General features: G+C 33.3%; 1 protein-coding gene across 9 annotated transcripts in view; it reads right to left on the reverse strand.

The window, feature by feature from the left end:
• Positions 1-20,261, reverse strand: part of LOC139978326 (sodium/calcium exchanger 3-like) — a 121,296-nt gene that overhangs the window by 41,021 nt on the left and 60,014 nt on the right. For all 9 annotated transcript variants that reach the window (XM_071988424.1, XM_071988421.1, XM_071988423.1 and 6 more), the window contains 3 exons: positions 15,262-15,410; positions 5,307-5,409; positions 2,222-2,249 (listed from right to left, as the gene is read on the reverse strand). In XM_071988424.1, the coding sequence (XP_071844525.1) occupies positions 2,222-2,249; positions 5,307-5,409; positions 15,262-15,410 (280 nt within the window). The remainder of the gene's footprint in view (positions 1-2,221; positions 2,250-5,306; positions 5,410-15,261; positions 15,411-20,261) is intronic.

A 20,261-nucleotide genomic window follows, 5' to 3' on the forward strand; every position in this document is an offset into this window, starting at 1 on the left:
AATCAAAAATAAGAATAAAAACTTCGAGATACTAACTTATTTTCAATGTTATCTACAATGCATTAAAGATAATCGTTAGAAACCATCATTGTTCATCTCAAAGTCATTTCTTGAATATAAATCTTTATGCTAATTTAATATCTCTTATCATTTTTATCTAAGTTGTCATCATTTTTTCTCCTCCTTCCTTATATCACCTCCCTATATTGCCAGACCTTTTTAAAAAGCCTTGGATCTATATGAATTATTTCATTAACTATAGTTGAGTGTTCCCTCGGGGGTATCATATTCTTGCAGAGAGAGCAACCACCCCCCCCCCCCCAGATCAGGACATTGAAGCATGATCGCATTTATTCATGAGATTTAGATTGATGCTAAAAGTGTCTGCTGCATTCAAACCACTTAAAAAACTGAGGAAACCAAGTACAGCTCCTTTTTTTTTTTTTTTACTGTGTTAGGTGTAATAAAAAGTTTGCAGAAGTCTGTTGATAAGAATAAGTTCCAAACACATATTAGTCTAAATTGTGTTTATTACCACTATTTAAATGTAATACTAACTAATTTTTTGACGGTTGGTGATTGAAAATGTACTCCTTTTTCCAAAGTTAAGACATCTACTATGGCAGTACTGTATACAAAGCACTGTTTAATACCAAAGTGTAGCAAACAATTTTATAATTTATGTAATACTCAACAGGAGATATGATATATTACAAAATGCATTAATTTTTACTTGAAAAACAATTTAATGCCTACACCTCAGCATCTCGACTGCTCTTTCCTTGACATGAAATCACCGATGTTGTATCGATTCCTGGCGATCTGACCTAATAAGCTTAGGATGAAAGAAATTTCTTAGGTTTAGCAGTATTCCTTTCTTGTTTTTAAGAGATATTTGGAGAAATCACCATGAGACAATACCTGGAACCATGATTCAAATGGTAAAACCTGGAGGGTTTGTACGTAGAAACTAATTTGTCTTCATAAAGTTAGGTTGGTGTACTGTAACAGTATGTTAGGCTAGTAAAACACTTCTACTGCAGTAATATATTACTTCTCTCTATATCAACCACGAAGCAGAGTTTCAGAATCCCCCCTCCCTCCCCCTCCCTCTGCCTCCCTTCCCCTCCCTCCCCTCCCTCCCACTCAAAATAAAATAGTAAGAATAACAAGTTTGCAGCTAAAAGATCAAACTCTTGCCAAAACAAAAAATATACTTTTGAATTAATACAAAAAGTAATTTATATATGTGAAAAGGAAAAAAGTCCTATAAATAGAAATGGTTTACACTTGTTTGATCAGAAGCTTAAAAATCTCCTTTGCATTAAAAACATCTGCTGTTTTCTTTATCCTAAATTGTTTTAAAGATATCCTTGAGGGGTTACACATGTTATTGAGGGATTTCTAAGAACTTAAAACCAAACATCTCTGATTATTTCTCAAAAAAAATGGAAAAGAACTTTTACAAGGAGAGTCAGTGTTTGATGAAACATATGAATCATTCAATTTAAAAAAAAATATATGAGAAATAAAAAACACAAGGACATTTTATGTGGTTATAAAAGGAAATATAATTTAAATAAAACACAAAATTACTTTTCAGCACTTTACGCTTGTAGACAAAAGGTGGAGTCATTTTTCAAATTATTCCTGTCTCTCTCATCTGGCACAGCAATAATTAAGCCACGCAAACAAACATAAAGAATATAATTTCCACAAGAATTTTGCTGACATTCATCTCATTGAGAGAGGCATGTGAACATGGCAAACATGATGATAGGGGTGGGTGGGAAAGAGGGGGGGGGGAGAAGTAAGATCTCACTCATAATGCTCCTCTCTGGCTTCTTCACCTATTCAATCAATTTCAACATATGTAATACCATTGTGGGAAGCTGTTATGGAGAGTGGCTTTTCAAATTCAGTTTATTTATTCCAGTATAAATATCAAAATATTTATAAAAAAGACTAATAAAACTACAATATTAAAACAATTTAAACAAAATGTTACTTCATACAAAATGTATGAAAACTACAACAATTTATTTAAGTGTTTGGACTGACTACATATTGCAGCTCTGTGAACAAAAGGAACTCTTGAAACAACTGTATTCTGTACTTTGGCAAAATATTACGATTTTTATTCCCACCCCCCCACCAAGAGAGCAAAATGCACAATTCTGAAAACAATTATGCAGCTATAATTTACAAGTGATATACTTACATGAGAAGAGTGAGCCCCAATCAATTTCCTGATGAAAAAAGCAAAAGGAAATATAAAAGTGCAAACATGAATGTTGCAATCTATGTAATATTAATGACATTAATTTAATAAATATACACACAAATAAAAACAAATGGGATCGGCTCTTCAAAAAAGACCAAACATAACAACATTAATATTATGTTGCCATTGATGTCCCAGTATACTGTACATTGGCTATTAACGAACTTAACCATATGTAATAAACACTTATGGTCCGCCAATGGAAGTACAGGATTACAAGCCCTGTATGTGCTCTACCTATTGAGCTTAGAATCAAGCCTTAGTTTGATGGAGTTCTCTATTTGTATTATTACTTTGACATGAACAACCTGCTTTCATCACATACAGAGAACTAACAAAGGTGAAATCTGTGCAGTCCCTAAATCTCTTTCCCAATTTCAGACAAGAATGATTTCGTTTTCCCACAGAGCCAAATAAAATATGCACCTGCAAATATTTAACTCTTTTCCCAGAGGACCCGAACTGGTTTAAATTTCTTTTTTCCCCCTTTTCTTTTGATAGTTTGAAAGATTCATCATGCTAGCAATGTTACACAGATTTCCCCTAACTTTATAGTCTAATGTTTCACAAACCAGATCCCAGCAATGACGTTAAAAAAAAACACACAAGTTTCTCTTTTTAGTCTATGAAATCAATGACGAATGAGATCCCATTTGATGTTGTTAATACCCAAACTTCTCTCCCTTTGATGTAACATGTCGTTAATTCGAAGGGTACACTAGGCCGTACCATCAAACCGTCCTTAATGGCTTGCTTAATTACTATATTTGGTGAGGTGATTGCAAGACTGGGACAATTATTAACAACTTTTACAATTGAAGGCCATACTTTATATGCTCATCATTGCGCACTGCCCAAGCTTGCTTCAATCTGCTTTTTACTTGTTGACATTCAAATAAATTAACGAAGAGCTCACGGCTAATTCAGAGTACGGGCATCAAGAGACACTATACATTCATATATATATGTATATATATATGTATATGTATATATCTATATATATATATGTACATGTATATATATATATATATATATATATGTACATGTATAAATATATAAAAATATATCTATATATCTATATATATATATATCTATATATATATATATATATATATAGTTATCTTTATCTATATATATATATCTATATAAATAAATATATATATATATGTATATATATACATGTACACATATATATATATATAGATACATATACATATATATATATACATATATATATATATATGTATATATATACATGTACACATATATATATATAGATACATATACATATATATATACATATATATATATATATATGTATATATATACATGTACACATATATATATATAGATACATATACATATATATATACATATATATATATATATATATATATATATATATATATGTATGAATGTATAGTGTCTCTTGATACCCGTACTCTGAATTAACCGTGAGCTCTTTGTTAATTTATTTGAAAATTGAAAATGTAATGAGAAGGAAAATTACGTATAAATATATATATATATATATATATATATATATATATACAACTACATTATAGTGCTTTTAATCAAAATTCCCTTTTATGCTCGTTTGATAAACAAGAGAGCATGAGTCTCATTCTTCTCTCTTTCTTTTCTTTCTCTCCATCTCTCTTACTCTTTTACAGTAATCTATGCTCCAGATGAAAGATAGGGGTTGTATCATCACTGATCAGACGTTAATAAGAATGTACATCAATATATTCTGATTACTACAGTTTGTAAGTATAACAACAAAAAATGCAGGGAAAATCTGTATTGAGATTTAAGAAGATCATGTTTGTGAATAAGATGACACACTACTATACATGTATCACAAACAATACAGATAAACATACAGTGAATAGACAGCTCTGTATCTGGTACTGTGAATCTTCTGAAAACAGTTGATTCTGGCCAAAATTGCAGCGCAAAATTCACTCACAGAGCACCTTACCAACAGTGCAAATATATTACAATATGTTTTATTCATTCATTCTCTAGTTAGTCTTTGCTACCAATTATGCAGCTAACTGATATAAACTTTCAGATGACTGAAATCATGAGTACATAATGTGCAGGACTAGTCAAGGGTTTTTCTGCCCTTGGTCGTCCTCTTTTTAAACCAATTTTAATACCAAACTCATCGAATATTTACTTACAATTTAATAGGCGATCAGCTATATAATTCAGAATAATTAACAAGCTGTTAGGTTTGATCAACTTTATCAATGATTTAATACAAACTCATCTAAACATGTCATCGCCATGACGACAGCTTGACAAATTCCATCACCATGACAACATGCAAAAGCCAATTGAAAAGTTTTCCAACACTTTTTACATTTTGCTTCATTACATGAGATTTAAGTACTGCGTTTGATGGAAAATTTTATAAAGCAGATTACCAATACCAGGGGTGGTTAGATTGAATTTCAAAGCTTTCTTGTAAGTTGTTTATCACGGATAACAGCTTTTCATGATGAGGTATGAGTGACATTTTAGAGCCAGCAGATTAAGACATCAACAACTGCCATAAAATTCATGTCAAAAACAAAATATTGCTCAATATGAAAGAAGGACACTTTGTATGCGAACATGGACACGTCACTATGCAACACATAGTAAAACCTCCCTAATCTGTGTGGGCAGGTACAAGTTTAACTTTTAGGTTGGTTCTTTAATAATAATAATAATAATAATCCAAAACTGCCATTTTTCATGGCAGCGGTACCAATTAGAAATATACTTTTAAGCTTTTTACCCGTTTCCAAAAGTACAATATTCAAGAGAAACAATAGGTTTAAATAGGTCATATAAGTGTATATGTATATATTTATCTGGGCATTGTCACATTTACAAGCCTTTAATGAATCACTTTGGTGGAAGTTCAATAAACCCTCTTTAGATCTAAGTAGCCTAATTAAACATGTTTACATAGTCAAGAGAAAAGGAAATGGAGTTGCTCAAACATAATGAATGGTCTTGTATTACTTACGGTAACGCTTTCCGGTGAAAAAGTACGTCTATTTCAACTTTCCCTGCACTTTCCAGCACAGAGTAGTGCGGGGATGCGAATGTAAATTTTCCTTTTAAATCCTCTGTGGATTATAAAAAGATAGAAAGATATATGATATTAAAAGTGCCTCGTAAAAGTGACGTCTGAGGAAATGTTTTTTTTTTTATCTTTTCCTATTATTTTATGGGGGGGGTGGGGATTTTCAATAGGTTTGTTACATAATTGGAACTGAGGACTGAAAGCATAAATTTTGGAGAACACAGAAGCGATAATGATTCATGTCGTCCTGAGACGACACAAATGACGGAAGATGGAAGTGATAAAAGTACAATAAGATCTGAGAATGCGCACGAGAGAAATCCTTCCGGGAAAAAAAAAATGTTTCTTCACTTTTAAGCAGCTGTTTGAGTCATACATCGTCATCAACCTCTGACCAGTTTATCAAACCTGGACAGAATTATTTACCATTTTTTTTTAATTATTTACCTGGCATTGAATTGCAAAATAATTTGCAGAATGGGGAATTTGATATACAATCGCAAACATGTATGAGCAGTGTTTGTACACAGGAAACCATAGTATTTTTATAGGAGTCAAACTTCAGGGTCTTCAAAACTGCTACACGACTGCGTTCAATTCAACGTTTGACATTTTCAGATTGTTGACCAAATCAGCCGTCATCTCGTCTTTATTGTTGTTAAAAAAAGTGTTAATGGGGATAAATTTGGCAGGAACATCAAGTATATCAAATTCCACTATAGTGAAAAGTACAGTCCTACTTGAACATACACTTTTAATTGAAAAAATGGGTGATATGTGCAGTTGTCATTGCCCATAAATCAGGTAACTATTATACAATTGTAGGCAATATGTGCAGTTGTCATTACCCATAAATCATGAAACAATTATACAATCATAGGCGATATGTGTCATTGCCCATAAATCAGGTAACTATTATACCATCATAGGCGATATGTGCAGTTGTCATTACCCATAAATCAGGTAACTATTACACCATCATAGGTGATATGTGCAGTTGTTATTGTCCATAAATCATGACACAATTATACAATCATAGGCGATATGTGTCATTGCCCATAAATCAGGTAACTATAATACCATCATAGGTGATATGTGCAGAACTTATTGCCCATAAATCAGGTAACTTTTATACCATCATAAGCTGTATGTGTCATTGCCCATAAATCATGTTACTATTATACCATCATAGGCGATATGTGCAGTTGTTATTGCCCATAAATCAGGTAACTTTTATACCATCATAGGCTATATGTGTAGTTGTCATTGCCCATAAACCAGGTAACTATTATACAATCGTAGGCAATATGTGCAGTTGTCATTTCCCATAAATCATGACACAATTATACCATCATAGGCAATATTTGTCATTGCCCATAAATCAGGTAACTATTATACCATCATAGGCGATATGTGCAGTTGTCATTGCCCATAAATCAGGTAACTATTATGCCATAATAGGCGATATGTGCAGTTGTCATTGCCCATAAATCAGGTAACTATAATACCATCATAGGCGATATGTGCAGTTGTCATTGCCCATAGATCACGTAACTATTACACCATCATAGGCGATATGTACAGTTGTCATTGCCCATAAATCAGGTAACTATTATACCATCATAGGCGATATGTGCAGTTGTCATTGCCCATATATCAGGTAACTATTATACCATCATGGGCGATATGTGCAGTTGTCATTGCCCATAAATCATGTAACTATTATACCATCATGGGTGATATGTGCAGTTGTCATTGCCCATAAATCAGGTAACTATTATACCATCATGGGCGATATGTGCAGTTGTCATTGCCCATTAATCATGTAACTATTATACCATCATGGGTGATATGTGCAGTTGTCATTGCCCATAAATCATAAAACAATTATACAATCACAGGTGATATGTGCAGTTGTCATTGCCCATAAATCAGGTAACTATTATACCATCATGGGCGATATGTGCAGTTGTCATTGCCCATAAATCATGTAACTATTATACCATCATGGGTGATATGTGCAGTTGTCATTGCCCATAAATCAGGTAACTATTATACCATCATGGGCGATATGTGCAGTTGTCATTGCCCATTAATCATGTAACTATTATACCATCATGGGTGATATGTGCAGTTGTCATTGCCCATAAATCATGAAACAATTATACAATCACAGGTGATATGTGCAGTTGTCATTGCCCATAAATCAGGTAACTATTATACCATCATAGGCGATATGTGCAGTTGTCATTGCCCATAAATCATGAAACAATTATACAATCACAGGCGATATGTGCAGTTGTCATTGCCCATAAATCAGGTAACTATTATACCATCATAGGCGATATGTGCAGTTGTCATTACCCATAAATCATGACACAGTTATACCATCATAGGCAATATTTGTCATTGCCCATAAATCAGGTAACTATTATACCATCATAGGCGATATGTGCAGTTGTCATTGCCCATAAATCAGGTAACTATTATGCCATCATAGGCGATATGTGCAGTTGTCATTGCCCATAAATCAGGTAACTATAATACCATCATAGGCGATATGTGCAGTTGTCATTGCCCATAGATCACGTAACTATTACAACATCATAGGCGATATGTACAGTTGTCATTGCCCATAAATCAGGTAACTATTATACCATCATAGGCGATATGTGCAGTTGTCATTGCCCATAAATCAGGTAACTATTATACCATCATGGGCGATATGTGCAGTTGTCATTGCCCATAAATCATGAAACAATTATACAATCACATTGCCCATAAATCAGGTAACTATTATACCATCATAGGCGATATGTGCAGTTGTCATTGCCCATAAATCAGGTAACTATTATACCATCATAGGCAATATGTGCAGTTGTCATTGCCCATAAATCATGTAACTATTATTCCATCATAGACGATATGTGCAGTTGTCATTGCCCATATATCAGGTAACTATTATACCATCATGGGCGATATGTGCTCTTGTCATTGCCCATAAATCATCATTTTTACAATACTAAACTGCACTGCATGTATATTTTGTGAATGACAAACACAACTACATTGAAAATGACAAAGTTCACCCTGACATGTATATAAAGACCAATACAAACATATATGATAAAGGCGTATCACAATCAGCTACCAATAAATTTGCTCTTCATTTATTTCTCGCCACTCAGATCTTACAATGTCCTTCTTTTTTAAACAAGTAATTTTAAACCAATTTCTGAGCAATATTCTTTGAATCATAATTTTCACTTCTGGGTACAATTTTACAACAATGGACCTTGAGGAAATGTGCTTTTAAAAGCTTTTCCACAAAGTCACAGCATTCGATAATTTAACACATCTATACAAAAAACCAGCTCTGACTGACGATAAAAAGTGAATACAGCTGACAGAAGTAACTTGAAGAATTGCCAAAGAGTAATACCAAGGACAAGTTTAGATTTCTTTTGAATGTATGATAAAGCTTTGCTGGTAAATTGAACATGTTGACAATGTTCTCAGCATTAGATATTTTTTAATACATTGACATTTGACATTTGACAAGTGATATATATATATATAGATTATAGATGTGTATACATATATATATATATATATATATATATATATATATATATATATATATATAAATATATATATATATATACATATATATAATTGAAAATTATATATATATATATATATATATATATAAACAAACTAAACTCATTCATATTCATGTTCATGTTCCTTTGTTAGGCATTGTTCAAAGGAAAAGCTTTGCTGGTAAATTGAACATGTTGACAATGATCCTCAGCATTTTTTATTTTTTTGATACTTTGACATTTGACAAGTGATACATATCTATAAATACATATATATATATATATATATATATATATATATATATATATATATATATATATATATATATATATATATATATATTTATATATATATATATATATATACATATATATATATATATATATATATATATATATATATTTTACTAAATTCGGCGCTAGGGCGAAATTGAACAATAGGAGAGTGGAAATTTGACGCTAAGGCGAAAAAGTTGTTTCGCCTTAACGTTTTTACTATCATTTCTAGGCATAATTTTACCGTCGCAAATAGTCTTATCTTGTTCTTCACTGTCTAAAACTAGGGTTTGGTTAGTTTTAGGGTCAGAGGTTAGGGAGTATATGAGGAATTTATGTTTTATTTTAGTGTGCAAATCAATGGGGAATTCGCCCAACCGTCGAATTTAGCCGAATATATATATATATATATATATATATATATATATATATATATATATATATATATATATACATATATATGTATATATACCAATTCTGAAATGTCCTAGAATCACATTTAGCGCTGTTCTCCTTCTGTTACAGCCAGTCATTTCTGGACTACAGCCCTCCTTTACATTCTACAACCCCAAACGGTGGCATGTGTGTTCTTAGACAATTTAGACATCTTAGCCATTGTAAGCTTACATCTCTAATATGTACATACATACTACGATCTTCAACCAAGACACAATTCTCCCGAACTTTGCATATCTAGGTTAACGTTCTTTTCATGCAGATCAGTTTGTTTGCCGCAGTGTTTACATCCCTTCCATCTATTGCATTAATGCCTGTCAGTCTAAATTGGCTAATTTGCTATGCTCTTCCAGAAATTAGGTTACCGGGATTTCCTCAGAAAAAAAAAATCTGAATTTTCATCTTGAAGATAACACTGTACTACAGTGTGTAGATAATGCAACATATAGTATTAGTAGCAGAAGTATATATATATATATATATATATATATATATATATATTTGTTTTCTTGCTTTTCTTCTTAATCTCAAAATGTTCCCTTTAAGAAGGCTGAATTTTGGCACAAATTTCAATGATATGACTTATAAGACAATGCCAACAGTTCAAGCTATATTTTGATGTATTTTTTAATTTTTGAGTAATGACCTTTTAACATCTGAGGATCTTCAATTAAATTGCCTGGACTACATAATTAAATAATTAAATACACAGACCATTATAGGTCAGTTTCTCTCAAGAGAAAACAAAAAATTAATCGCCAAAATATCACAACTTTTCTGGCCTCAGATAAGGTGTTAACAGTGCTCATTAAGAACTGGTCAAGGTCAGATAATATTCAACAGTCGTATGAAGTTTAAAAGAACATGTGTTTCAGTTGGGTTTAATATTATATAATTTATTTAAATTTGGATTCACAGTTATATTTAAAGCCTGCAATGAGGAGCTATCATCAACATCATTAGTTTATAATAGCCTTTAAAGGAGCACTCCAGAGATTTAACATATATTGTAAAGTTAAATATGTATGTTAAAGATAAGTAATAGAGCTCTAACTATAGCAGTCAGTTGTATTTTGTTTTTGTTTCACTTGTCCTTGGACTGTGACAAATCGTTCCTAAAATTCTGGCCAAAGTCATCCTATGACGTTAGCAATACACCACATGTTATTGTCATCATCATATGATGTGTTTATCTATGTGCCGATTCAAGTAGTAACCGGGCCAACATAAACAGGTTGCCAAGTTTTTCGTGAATTGATATTTAGGATGTAGCACCCGTCGATATCCAGTTCTGGATCCAAAAGCATCCTTGACGATGACAAAGCGGTTTCTTTTCAACTTGTTGATTGATTTGATTTCAATGTTTTTCGTTAAGATCTTTTACCGAAAAAAAATGCCGCCCAAAGTGATGTGACTCAAAATTTCTATCACATCTTTTTCCTGTTTTCTTGACAGCAATTTCTTCTTCTTCTCCTTGTTTAATAATTTTTTTTCTTTCTTTTTTTAGTAAATCGATCATGACGATAACATTATGTATCTGTATGCACTTAATACATCAATCCATATACCAGAGGCATCGATTATTTGCTTCAATATTCAAAACAAAAATTTTTTCTTTTTTTTTTCTCATTTTTTTTTTCTCAATTTTTTTTTTTTCTCATTTTTTTTTTTTTTGAAAGGTATGATAAACTTCCTCCTACAGTTTGCCATCAATTTGTTTTCATCCTGTCTCTGTGATATTGTCTGCTTGGTATTGATTTCTATTATGTGAAGTTTCTTTCTTTCTTTCGTCTCTCTTTTGTTTTTTTCTTAGCTTTGAAGGTATTCTTACATTTAACTTTCATTTTTTCATCTTGTTTTGGAGTACATCATGCTCAAAAGAAAGTCTACTGTAGTATTTTGCATGGCTTTCATGTGGATGATGTATGCAAACTATTTTTTTTTAATGACACGCAATGTCGATTTTATTTTGTTCCAAATATATACATGTAACCTTTGGGTTTAATACCAATCGATCAATACATACTTTGTCGGTTTATTATTTTAACAAAATAGCCGACTATAGTCCATAGTCGTTCATTCAGATTGAGTTCAGGGACTATATGTGTGTATTGCTTTATGGCAAGTTGATTATATATAGTTCGATGGAACACAATAACACTGTACATACTGAGTCTGGTATCTTTAATAGAAAAATAAGCATGCAGTAGTTGTGAGAAGACAGGTACAAGGGAAGCATATTTTGACAGAAAGGAAAATATCTTTGTTGATAGTCATAGCTTTAGACGAAACAGTGAGAGAAAATAAAGCAAACTTTGCGAGTATCATCATATCTAATATCTATATAGCAGGGATTATGAAGATGAGGATTTTGGGGGGGGGGATACTGATAAAATTACAAAATGATAAAATTACATGGATACACTCTACTTAGGGGGCTACAATTAATTTAGCACCCCTCCCCCTCCACCTCCTCCCTCCCCTTCTCACATCCTCTTCCCTAGTTTCTGTTAACCACAGTTCAATGTTTAATCACACTTCTGACTCTTTAAGCATTGTTTGTTTGTTGCCAGAAAAATCTGTAATTCGTGTCGTGATTCACTGTACAAAATAAAATTTCTTTGATTTTGTTTGCAAAATGTCTCATTATGTGTTCACGATTTAATATATTGCGGTATTGTTTTAAGTCTGTTTCAGCAATATAGAAACAAAACTAATGCACATGTGTACCGTCAAGACCCCCTTTTCATCGACTCAATATCTTCTCCCATTGGCCTTTTGATTTAGTGAAAACGTTATTGTACGTTTTACTGATATGATCAGCAGACATTGAAAAAGGCAAAACATCACCCAAGCTAGCTGCAATTACCAAATAACATGGGGAGAGGAGAACATGTAGATAAAGTTTATGGGACATTTTGTCAAATTTCAGATATTTGTCTATATAGATAGCAATTATTTTTCAGCTCTAAGCTCTTAATTACCATATATACTGTATATGATTGTTTTAAATTAAATAAAGAGCTATAGATGGGAGTAGGCAGACAAAGGGAAAAGTGAAACAACTTCCATTTTCTTTTATATGTTAATTGTGCATTCCAGAGCCATTAAAGGCTGCCTTTTGTTCGATTGGATTGCCAATGTCCAAGAATTTTGTATAAGGTTTTGCACCTAATCAGTATCACCCCCTTCCCCCACCCCCACCCCCCAAACAAGCTGGACAGTCAAATAGCGGACACTTATGCTCCAAACTTCCAAAATGAAATTTTTATTGCCATGCACCCTCAAAGCCTTTTGTCTTCTCAGAGACATTCGATTGTCTAATCGAACACTTCCTAATTTATGCGAATAATTAGAAGAGTCAGAAAGTACTTTTGAAAACTTTCAGCACTTTTCAAAATTTGAGAAATTGTGAAGAAATAAAAAAAAATTGCATTTATCACAGAAATGGAAAAGAAATTCTATATAGGCAACTCGAAAACTAAACTATTTCCAATTTATTTGTTTCTTACTTAAGAAAAGCCTAGAAATAGCCTAGAACCCTTTCATGGGTCTCATCTCTCATCCATCCACCTAAATGAGAGCAGGCAGACCATATACTTGCAGAGGGAGGTGGATTATAAAAAATGCTCCGATGTTTTGAAATTACTTGTCGGGCAAGTTTTGGAAATACATTTCTAACCTTAGATGCCAGAGGTGCAATAGAGGCATGACCGAACCCAAAAATATCACAGGATCAAAAATGCTTCAATTCTCGCTGATAAAATATTCATGTTTTCAATTTACTGACTTGAGCCCCAAGTTCCCCATTTGACACCCTTCGTAGACCGGACTGAAAAATTTGAGATTCTGAAACTGTTATTTTGCAGTGAATGACCTTGGTCTATGTAAGTTCATCTTTCTTCTTTGTTTAACGGGAATGCACAAAAAATAAATAAATAATTAAAGGAATGTAATAGTCATGAAAAAAAAATAATGATAATAAAATATAAAACTAATGTCTAGTTTTCCTACCAGCATTTTAGCTTGAAAGTTGATAAAAAAAATTCAGGAAATGATTTGCCCAGTAATGCAATGCAAAATGGTCAAAATTGCTCTACAAAGTCCAAGGATGTACAAAGGTTGCTTTTGTTTTTCACAGGAACAATATTATTTTATAGTGACAGCCTTCAAAATTGACACAAAAACTTTGAAACCATAAATTAGTTGCTGAAATTAAAAACACTCAGGAAAAAGTGTTTGGAGCAGCAAACAAATTTAAGAATTGTAAAAGGCTGCATAAATTACTGGATTATCAATGTGACCTTGATGCAGTTGATGCAGTTGAACGGTTGACTAATAATCTGCGTTCATCGTGACTAAAATACATTTCCTCATAAACACATTCCTGCATTTTTTTTAATTTAATTTACTTTCTTCTCTCGTTTTCTGTTCCTTTGTTTTTTGTTAAATGTTTTTCTTTAATTGTTTTGTTTGGGGGTTGGGGGAGAAGGGAATCTTTCTGGGGAGGGGGAGGGGGTGGGGGGGATGACTTACTCACATTCTTGATCAAACTTGCTCCGCCATGTTCTTTGTCATGTTTGCTCATGGCTCTTCTTTCTTGAGACATATATCTCAACCCTTTTTATTTCCCGCCAAGAAACATTCGGAAAACATTTAAGGATACATAACTGGCCTGATTTTGCCAAGAAAGATGTGTATCTAGATCTAGACAGGTATTGTGTAGCGCTCAATATGGTTCACCCAGAGGAATGCTACATTCTTTTCACATTTTCTCTCTCGGACCACAATGTGACACATTTCTTTGATTATGTCTGTGCCACAGAATTACAAAATTAGAGTAATAACCTGTGATGGTTTTCATTAGTAATACAGGATGAACAGGTCTTAAACTAATTTGAAAAGACATTTAATCTTTTCTGGTCTAGATTATACATATTTTTATAATTTTCTAGTTTCTTTTTAAGCAAAGAAAAACTTTTAAAGAAGATTTATCTAGAGCAGTGACACATTTGCAATATTCCCTTGCTAATACTAATATAGGAATTAAAATGACATGCTCCTACATAAAATATAGGGAAGCAGGTTTGGAAGTGGTGGGGGTGGGGGTGGGGGAGGGGGCAGTATATGGGAGACATAAACCAATGCAGCAAAGGAGGGGGGAGGTAAGCCTCCAAGGAACAGTATATCAAATGTTATAGAATCATGAAAAACATTTCTAAATGTTTTTTACCAAGAAATGTTGTTGTCTGTTTTCAGTTGTCATGTCCAAGTGGGTCAAGACTATAAATATTTTCTTGGTTTAAACTGCCCCTAATCGGACAGCATTTGTGTTACTTTATTAAAGTACTGCTGCATAACTCTTGCTAAAACCATGATCAAGCTATTCAAACAATATTGTTATTAATGTTTCTAAGAATTAAAAATGCCAATGACAACAACATCTAGACACCCCCCCCACCTCCCCAGAAGTTAAGTTTTTAGCCCAGTTTTTATCAATATACCAATCGATGACTGGTGACTTTTCTTGTATGTGAAATAACAATTTATGTTTCACTGACCTGTGAAAGGCACTTCGTTCTCATCCAATGACTTAACCTTTTCCACCAGTGCAACCAGGCGTGGGGTCGTCCCATTGGTCTGTAAGCTCTTTTGGAATGCATGCTTCTTTTTGCCACCAAGCATGGATCGTACAGCGGCATGCCGAAACCTACGATGGAAGGAATGACATGGCAAAATAGGAAATTATCACATATCAAAGACTTCAAGTTAACAAGTGGAAATTGAATAACTACAAACTGTGATGTATCAATTACACAAGAGAGATTTTGTTTGGATATATATATAAAAAAAAAAGAGCAAATTTGAGGCCTTTTTGCAAAACGACTAAGGGGAAAAAAAGTGGGGTTAATGATTAGAAGGGAAATTTCCAGGAAAACTTTTGAAGAATGTGATAGAAATTTACATGTGCATTTGAACATTTCATGACAAGATCCACACACCATCAACTTTAATTTAAAGAAAAACTCGTTTATTGTGAAGTTCATTGTGTATTAAAGGTTGATACAGCAATATAAAAGGGGTTCCCCCTTTTGATCAAACTTACACTCCAGATAATAAAATACTACAAATCTGGTGTGCACATGCAATTTATCCATGCTTAATATAAATATGCTAGAAATATGCTAGAAAAGTCAAATAATGGTCATCCATGGACAAACCAATTTATTGCCATCCTCAAAACAATTACTTTTCCTTGTGAAGGATGCTATAATTCCACTAATTCTCTTGAAAGACAACTGAGCGACTGGGAATGTACACGAGAATTTAACATTCTACAAATGACAAACATACACACAACATAAGACGACATATATAACAATAAATGGCTAATCAACATGCATGAAAAACAGAAAAATTAACAGATTAGTTCTCCGCCTTGAATTACACTACAGGATCCACAAGACCTTGCTCCAATATCCTTCACATTCACCCGCCCCACCCCCCCCCCCTCTTCCACACTAATACAACCCAATCTTGGCTCTTTCCATTCAACCCAAAGGGGGGTTATGAATCCATCATTTCATGAAATATACTGGAATCCCCCCGTAAACTGAAAAACGTATGATATTGTTTTGCTTTCAAAACTAATTACTTTAATCAGAGAGACTACCGAATGACATTATCAACCAAAACGTAATTTTTATCAGTTTATTGAGCAATATAACAATATAATCTGGGAGAGCCTGAAAATGAAATGAAATTGATCGACAAAAATGGGCCACATGCAAGCAATTTAAACATTAAAAAGGAGAGGCTATTAAATCAAATGATCATCTTCACCTGATAATATTAAACAGACGTTTGAGATGTACAGCTTCGACAAGATATTAAAACTTATCCCTGGGATGACAATATCTCAAACTCTATTGGAAAAGCAGTTTTTAAACTTAATTACCTGTTTCTCTTTTTGCACTGTAATATTGTAAAAATTTGACAAATTCTTGAATATTTTCATATTGAAAGTTCTAAATGTTGAAAATGACTTTAAGGAATTAGATATTCTATAGAAAGTGACATATTTCATTTAGAAAATAAATTATAATATTTATATAGATGATGTTTTCTGACATATTGAATGTAAATAGTTTTGTGCCGTGCAGAAAAATGATTTGGGGGGAAAAAATGATAAAAGATAAGAAAAAAAGGCTACTGTACATACTGAGTTCCCCCTTCCCTCAGCAACCATGATCCCAATATCAGCATTTTGCCCACATTTGGTTACAGAATATAACCAATGCAAATTGTCACATACTATTGTAATATAGTCACAGAACATTCCACAAACTGTGAAAGAAAAATAGTTCCCCTAATTATTATTCTCCCCCCCCCCTTTTTCATTCTAACATGGCATGAGGCTCATCTTTCAAGAAGTATAAATTTGATGTATGACCATCAGGTAAGTTGCAGTATTGCCTTGATGCCTTTACATTTCCCTTCCGACCAGCCTTTAAAATCAATAGAACACCACAGTACCTAGAGGCAGTGAAATGGTTTCTACTATTAAACCATTCTCTATAACTTATAATGGGAGTGACTCGCTGGAGAAACTGGTCAGGGTTTTGGCACCCCGAGAGGATAAAGGTCACCAACCTACCAGGAGGGGGCGTCTAGGGGACTGAGAGAATTGTATTGTACCTTACAGCTGTATTTTGACCTAGGTAATATTTAACAACTTTGTTTCGTCCCGAGCAAACAATGTAATATTACCAGACGACTGGATGACAGTCAATTCTAATGAGGTAGCTGGCTAGTAAGGTTCATACCAGATGGGCCCTCCGAATTACTTTCTGGGTACACCGTATTACAAAATGTCACTTGGAATCTCTTGGATTTATGTATCCTCCACGGATCATTACAGATGTCCCCTGGACATTATTCTCAAATTTGTAGAAAAGGCCCGGAATAATTCAAATGTTTACCTGTTTGTCCCTCCATTGATAAACACAGCTTGAAGGTGAGCTGTATGTTTACATCAATAAACAGAAAGTTCATTCATTACTTTACAGATGAAAGCGACCCAGACCATTTAATGATTTCTTCAGATTGTAATTTCTAATAAAAAACATCTTTTTGTGCCTACCAATGGCTACTGCACATAGAGACTTCTGGTAAGTAGTTATTTCCAGTTACTAGAATTTTACTTTTCAGTTCTTTGGCCTATATACTCTTTGCTGGAAGTGACCATTGTCGGTCAAACAGAGCCAACCACCAACGAATGAGATGCCTTTAATATTACAAATGTTCTATTTATAGCATCAGAACCAAGAAGCACAGACAATGTTGCATAGTTCAATTCCAAAATCTACAAATTACATCTTAGTTGTGTCCTTACCATTTTTTTTTTTTTTTTTTCCTCCACTTTTTCTTTTCAGCCAGATGAAAAAATTTCCTGTGATTTGCACTTTTGCAATATTTCCGTTTACATTTCTTTTTGATTCCTTTTGTTATTATTGTCCTCATTTTTTATAAACTATCGAAAAGGAATCATACAAAATTGAGATTATTCTATTGGAAACATTGAACGTAAGACTTGACTTCCCGAATAAATTTATTACGATCCATTCAATATTCGTCTCTTTACACCACAGGCAAAACTCACTGTTTGATTTCCCTAGGATATTAAAAATAATTGCTCATCTGAGCGAAGCTTCTCTTAAAAGTAAGAAAGTTGGCAGGCTTTTAAATATGGACTCTGTAAGCAAAAGTGAGTTGCGTTAGCTGCGAGTGTTTTTTCTTTCGTTCTTCAAAAAAAATTCCACGTCGACCTACGCTCGGCTTGCCTGCAACACCTGCGCAGGAAATGCAGGTCAAGACAGGACGTCTTGACCAAAAGGTCACCCGAATGCAAAGTAAAAAGCAAATTTTAAAAAGATCTGCCTAAGAGACAGTTAATGACCTCTTAACGACATAGCTTTCTGAAGAAAAAAAAAGTCTTCTCTTAAATAAAAACATTTCAGGTTTATTTGAAGGTGTGTGAGAGGGGGAAGTAAACATTTCAAACCATCATTCAAAATATCCCTCATGAGTTTAAAAGATGATTTTTTATACCAGGACATCAACGTAAGATGTGAGGCAGCACATATTAGAAACTATAAATTACTTGCTAGCGATGAGACATTTCGCATGAGGAAGTAAACCACTCATGATTCATTCATTCGATACCTAAGAGTTTCGGAAGGTGGTTAGGTCGATGAGGGGTATATCGATTCACTTCTGCCTGACTAGGCTTTTGGGGTTCTTTAGTTGCATTCCCAGGAGTAGAAATGCGAATCAAAATGTAATCACTTGCTCTGTTAATTCTGTGAACCACTTCACCGATCGGGACAGGCTTATAACATTATCGATTGATGGATACAATCAATCGATACAAATCCTCATGGTCTGAAATGTCTGGGTAATAGGAACAGTTATGTTTCTCATTAACCTGCTCATTAGTCTGCTCATTAACCTGCTCATTAACCTGTCTGAATTCCTTGCTTGTATTTGTCCCTTCTGTTACTGTTACTTGTCATTCAGCCTTTGAAGAAGATCCTGCTAGGATCGAATTGTCAGGCCAACTTACTTTTACACATTCTCTTACACAGGCTCTCTGGTGGATAAGCAGTTTGCTAACAGTTTTATTTTATTTTGATTTCAGCTGCTCTGTTACTGTATCCCTTCGGGTGATCCTCCTTATCTTCTCTGTATTTGTACTTGTATTTGTATTCTTGTGTTTCAGTTTTCATTTCATTTTTATCATTTTTCACCATGCTCATTAACCTGTCTGTATTCTGTGCGTGTTTTTGTCCCTTCTGTTACTGTTACTTGTCATTTAGCCTTTGAAGAAGATCCTGCTAGGATCGAAAAGGTCAGGCCAACTTACTTTTACACATTCTCATTAACTAATAATGATTTGCGATGAATGTCGTGTATGATATGTCAAGTATTACGATGAGTATGATATAAAGCGCATCCCAGGAAGTTTAATAAATTAATATGTTATGTCCTTATGCAGACAGCATCAAATTGTATCATAATAAAACTGTCAAAACTAAAACAAAGATCAATTAAAACTAAATCTCTCTTCATCCTACCAACAAATCTTGAAACTAAATGGTTACAGTAGCTTCAAATACTCTGGCTCTTATCTCTGTAATATTAAGTTACCAGATCACATTTGAACATGCTCTAAACTTTCTACATTCGAAAGTCTACTTAAGACCCATCTTTTCACTTATTCTTTTGTAAATTAATCTGATTTCTTTGTAAAGCGCCTTGAGCAGTGACTTTTGTCTACTGATTTGGGGCTGGCTATATAAGTGTCATTAATTTTTATTATTATTACAATAAAGGAATATAACAATACTTTTTGAATTTTGTTGACAATAAAATAACAAAAATGTAAAAGTAAGTACTTGAACCTACATGAAAGCTGCCATGCATCTTTGCCATTTTGTACAGCGTTGTGCTGCAGTATGTCATAACAAATGAATAATTCATATATATGGACATCTTTTGG

Source organism: Apostichopus japonicus, chromosome 13, assembly GCF_037975245.1.
Source record: "Apostichopus japonicus isolate 1M-3 chromosome 13, ASM3797524v1, whole genome shotgun sequence".
Classification (NCBI taxonomy): Eukaryota; Metazoa; Echinodermata; class Holothuroidea; order Aspidochirotida; family Stichopodidae; genus Apostichopus; species Apostichopus japonicus.